This window comes from Antrostomus carolinensis, unplaced genomic scaffold (assembly GCF_000700745.2).
Source record: "Antrostomus carolinensis isolate BGI_N321 unplaced genomic scaffold, ASM70074v2 scaffold5355, whole genome shotgun sequence".
Lineage (NCBI taxonomy): Eukaryota > Metazoa > Chordata > Aves > Caprimulgiformes > Caprimulgidae > Antrostomus > Antrostomus carolinensis.
This window is the reverse complement of record NW_010316981.1, coordinates 3,017-8,206: the sequence shown is the minus strand read 5'-3', so window position 1 is coordinate 8,206 and position 5,190 is coordinate 3,017. Positions and strand designations below refer to the sequence as shown.

Here is a 5,190-nt window from a genome sequence, read left to right as displayed (position 1 = left end):
AGAAAGTACTGCTTGTACAGAACCGGGTTTAATTTTAAACTCAAAACAGTTTTCTTCTGTAAACCTTTGGCACTCCACCCACTCAACTGCCTTCTCACATCCCAAGCTAAGCAGTTCTGGAACGTGCTAGTACTTAGGAGATTTTTTTCTTGGAAACCCCATATGGAGTGAGCTGGATGCCAGCACCTGCCAGCCCTCTGCATTGCTACTTGTGTGAAGTTCTTGTGGCTGAGTTAGGGTCACAGCTATAGCTTAGCTGCAAGGATTTATAAAAGCTGTTCTCGTTAGTCATGATGGACAGGAATACAGAAACCAGATGAAGGAATCCCTGCAGGTAATGAGAGTGACAACAGGCTACCTGCTGAGCACTTCTATCCCAGGAATCTGTACCTCTGTGAAAGATAATGCAATACAGGATAAACAGGACACAGTTCTAGTACCCAGAATGGGATTAAAAATAACAAGGTTTAGCACTTCTCCAAATTACTCTAGTTCGAATAAGCCTGGTATGTCAATTAGTATCTTTGAATACTCAGATGGAACAAGGTTGAATCAAGCAGTAATCCTTAACTTAAAAATCCCTAAGGAGGAGAATCAACTGCAAATAGTGAAAATCATTTAAACTAGAAGTTATTCCAAGAGAAACAACCTGACTTAACAGTTATGCCCTGAAAAATCACATTGTGTTCAGTCCTTTCCTCTCATCCCTGGCTAAGCACAGTACCCAAAGACAGAAACAAAAAAGTCTTGTCTTGACAGTTGTGCAACACACGGCCTGGCAGCCTCCCATGTCAGGAGGATGGAGCCAGCTCCAATCGTGCAGGTGATCTTTTATGCCCTAAAGCATGAGACTGTCTGTGTATTTTACTGAGTAACTATTAAGATCAGGAATTGGAGTCAGCCTTTCCTCACAATCTCCATGTGCACCTTATGTGTACAAATGAATCTGAAGTGCTGCATCCACAATCCTGTGGATGCAGCACTTCAGAGGTGAGAATTCATATTTAAATAACAAATAACCAAGTTCCAAAGGCTTGTGCTCCAGAACTGTGCGCTGTTCAGTGATGAGCTGTCATCAGAGAGAAATCTTTGCCCTATATGAGAAGAAATCAATAGCCATTGCCAGAATAAAGCAGCAGTACTGGCTGAAGAGCAGGAATTAAATCTCCCATGAGGATGAACCCTGTGCTTTGACTCCCAGCAGTGAGAGCTGTCTGGAGCTGTTTGCATGACAGCTGTTCCCATATCCCCTTTGTGCACCTTCCTATATTTTCACACTTCAGTTGTCTTCAGTAACTGGTGGATTCCAGGGGCCTTTAGCTCCTTTTGCCTCTGGGGTGGCCCTCAACCAGTCCTCAGCGTCACTGGGATACAGTGATACATCACTTCCAATTTTTGTCTTGCTCAAGATGAATTGTTGCACCAACTAGTTAACAAATTAACACGCACCTTCTCTATTTTGATTATCTTGAAATCTACAGAAAGTAGACATAACCTCTCCTGAGCAGTGGTGGAAGGAAATTGTGGAGTTGAACAGAGCCTGCAGGCTTCTGCTTGGTGGGTGTGGTGGGGGAGGCTGTGACCTCTGAGTACAGCTAGGGCTCTAGAAAAAAGTAAATAGATGGAGGCCTCCAAAAAAACTAACCAAACAAACAAAAAAACCCAAACAAACTCCAAATTAGTGTGCTGAGGTTTCTAAGACAGGGGCTGCTGAAAGAACTTGGAGAGCTGATCTAAGGGAAAAGGAGAAGGGAAAAAGGTGGAGCTTTCCAGGAGCTTTTCCTCTTTGCTCTTCCCTGGCCCTAATCCAGCAGGAGACAGAGGTGATGCTGCAGCCTCCAGTGGCTAAAGGCACCACTACAGATCCCTCCAAAATCCAGCAGGTAATTAATGTGATGAGACTGGCAATTGCACAACTGTCTGGCATATAACAGCCAACGATGCAGAATGTGGCTTTGCTGATGGTATGAGATGTGTGAATATAGATTTTTTGGGGCGAGGGGGCAGGGAAGTAATGGAGAGGAAAAGAAAGTAGAGACACTGGGATGGAGAAATTCAAGAGCTGGTTAACATTGCAGTATTTTTGAGAATTGTGCAGGTTTGAAGGAAAATATACGTAAAAGGGCAGATTTTTCAGAGCTGGACTTATTTTGGGGTTGGGTGTTTTTGTTGGCTTTACTTCTAGTTCTAAACATTTTTTTACTATTTGATACCTGATTCTCCTGAGTCAAAATACAATATAGTTGTGGTCTTTCAATCTGGAGCCAGGGCTTTCAAATCTCCTAGAAGGAGATCTGAGATGAGTTTGCTTTCTGTAAAACTTGTGGGGTTTTTAATGTTTTGAAATTTGATGAGTGGCTGCTCACAAGTCCCTGAGGATAAAGCAAATAAGTAAAAAATTACAAACTAAAGCTTAAAGTTTTTCTCAGTTTTCTGTAGGGAATTTGACCTAAAAGGTTTGTCCCCAAAAGTTTTGCTTTCAGTAAAATCCCCATTTTATCCAATATCTCGGTAAATAAACAAACACACAACTCTGGACAGCTTCGGAACGTTGCAAGCAAAGAACAAACCTGGAAATTTGCAATAATGCAAAGTCCAAAACAGCTCATCAGTCCTAGTGTGAGGCCGATCTTGTTAAGCTTGATGATCTTGGGTTTTTCTGGGTTCAAAGCATAAACTTGTTTATAACGGACGTACACAGTAGCCATCCCTGTTAATGAAGAACACAAACGCGGTGAGGTTTTCAGCTGACGAGTAAGTCTGTTCTTTTTTTCACTGGGAAGATGCTGAGTGACAGAGGCAAGTCTTTAAAATACAAAACCTGTCTTGCAGTACACTGAAATAGGAAAGCTGGGAATCTGGAAGTGAAAACAAATAATATAACGGTAAACAAGTCAACTTACTAGATTTTTCTGGTCTCTTTCATTTGAAAGACATTAGGTTGTTCTTCCCCCTCTCCATAATCACAGCACAAGTAAGGTGACTGCCTTGAATTTGCATTTCTGTTTCTTTTACTAGTCTGTTGGTTTTTTTAAAACACATTTTTAGCCTTCTGGAATCTGCAGTTGTCAGGGTGGCTTTGCAAATGACATCCCAGACATACACTTTCCTCTGAATTGCTTAAGAGAATTAAGATTGATTGCTTAGAATTGAGTTTTTGACTGAGGATTATGGGCTGTTTAATGATCTGAATAAGGAAATTAAATTGTTTAAAGCTGTGTGCATTACAGAACTGCATGCAGTTTGCCAAGGACAGCTTTCTATACTCACCCAAGAAAGCAGAAATATTTAACATGATCCCAAATAAGCATCTTTCAGGAGGTATTGTCCCTGTATCACTGGAAGAGATAAATGGAGTGATACGTATCTATCTATACTAAAAATACTTGCAGCACAACTTTACTTATTTCAAGTTGACAAAGGAACCATAAGAAACCCTCCCAGGTATTTTTCACTGTATTTTTCATGACTCAAACTATACTGTGCTAGTTTCTAGAGCTGTAGAAATAAGCATGGTAAAGACATGCTATCCTTAGAACAAGGAATGAACATACTATAACTGTTCCTTCTATATTGATCTTGGTTCCATAAAAGGTGAATAAAGAGAATTAAAACTGGAAAAAATGAAGATATTGATCTTGGTTCCATAAAAGGTGAATAAAACTGGAAAAAATGAAGACTTGGAAAACTGAAAGACCAAAGCTAAGGTCATATGTACAGCCTTGATGCAATGCAGTTGGGAATATAGATTATAGTATGGATTTACTGGTGCAATCAAACGTGGTGACAGCCAAAACGCTTTACTCTGAACAGAGGGTTGGAGATGCACCTCCAGTTTTTCTTGTTCATCATCATTTTAATGATACGTTCACAAAGCCACAGCTTAAAGGTTAGACCTTTGCACAAAAGCAGACAGCTTTAAATAGTTACAGAGAAATAACTATAAACAGTTAGTGACTTTAGAACCGGAGCTGTTAGGTAAGAAATGCTGTTTCAGGTTTGGAGTTGGGGAAGAATTCACAGGCTTGAGAGGCCAATTCAACGCTGTGATCCAGGTACTGACCTGATGTAGGGCACCAAAGGGTCGACGTGGTGCAGGACGATTGCAGTAATGTATGAAAACACAAAAGATGCAGCTGACCAAACAACCAAAGCCACAGGCAAGACAGAGAGACCTTGCTGAAACCACCACATTTCAGCGCTGGCTTCTAACTCTGAACACTGTGAGGAATCAGATACAAAAGTTTACTAAGATTTCTCAAAGGTTTGGCTTTTCGTGAGGCCAGCTGCCTCAAATACAGCAATTTGATATTGCTCTCAGTCCTGTCCTGCAAACCCAAAGTGAGTGTTTGACTTCACAACACAGAAGCAATTATAAATAAGCAGAAATAACATCTGGAAATGTTCATTCTGAAATTAGAAGATCATGAGTAAAGAAACCAGCAGTGTCACTTTACTTGGTCTCAGCATTTGTTGCTGCCAGAAGAAAGTCAAATGGGTCATTGTGAATAACTGACTCTATTTCCTTCTTACCCTTGTGTCATAACAACATGTTAGAATTAGTGAGGCTGACAGAGAACGTGTCCCAGTAGTGACAGTTTAACTGATAGTGGCTGTTGTGGAGCCTCTAATTTCCATTAACAATCCACTGGGCAGACGTGGAGAAAATGACCTAAAATTACTTTAATATCTGCTCTCATTTACTACCTGTCACTCTGTGTGACTCAACATCTGTTCTAAGCATCCCTTAAATAAGCTGACAGATATCTATGAGCAGGAGCTGACTGCTACCAGCCACAACCTTCAGACTTAAGGGAACTTATTCCTGGTGGCAGGAGAGCAGCTACCGTGTTTTTACAGCTGGGAGGAAAAGGTCCATTTCCAGTGGAGTGGAGCAGCTCTCTGTGTTCACACTACCCAGTTCCAGCAGTCCCAGCCTGACAGCAAATCTGTGCCCCTACTTCCAGTTCTCTAAGAGCTGTGTCTGCCCTGGTGAGGTCACACAGAAAATACTGTGACTCTACGCTTGGTCCTAGAGGGAAGTAATTTTCTATCAGCTTCAAATACAATGTTAAGCAGAGCTGATTTCAGAATCCCAGAATCATAGAATGGTTTGGGTTGGAAGGGACCTTAAAGATCATCTAGTTCCAACCCCCCTGCCATCAGCAGGGACACCTTCCACTAGACCAG

The 5,190-nt window shown here is 41.3% G+C and overlaps 1 protein-coding gene across 1 annotated transcript in view; it reads right to left on the bottom strand.

Moving 5' to 3' along the window:
* DRAM2 (DNA damage regulated autophagy modulator 2) overlaps positions 1-4,302 on the bottom strand; it is a 9,832-nt gene extending 5,530 nt beyond the window's left edge. Inside the window, exons 1-3 of the mRNA XM_010168412.1 lie at positions 4,064-4,302; positions 3,271-3,338; positions 2,571-2,710 (exon numbers count right to left, since the gene is read on the bottom strand). Coding sequence (XP_010166714.1) covers positions 2,571-2,710; positions 3,271-3,338; positions 4,064-4,194 — 339 coding nt within the window. The 5' untranslated portion in view covers positions 4,195-4,302. The remainder of the gene's footprint in view (positions 1-2,570; positions 2,711-3,270; positions 3,339-4,063) is intronic.
* Between the last annotated feature and the right edge of the window lie 888 nt (positions 4,303-5,190).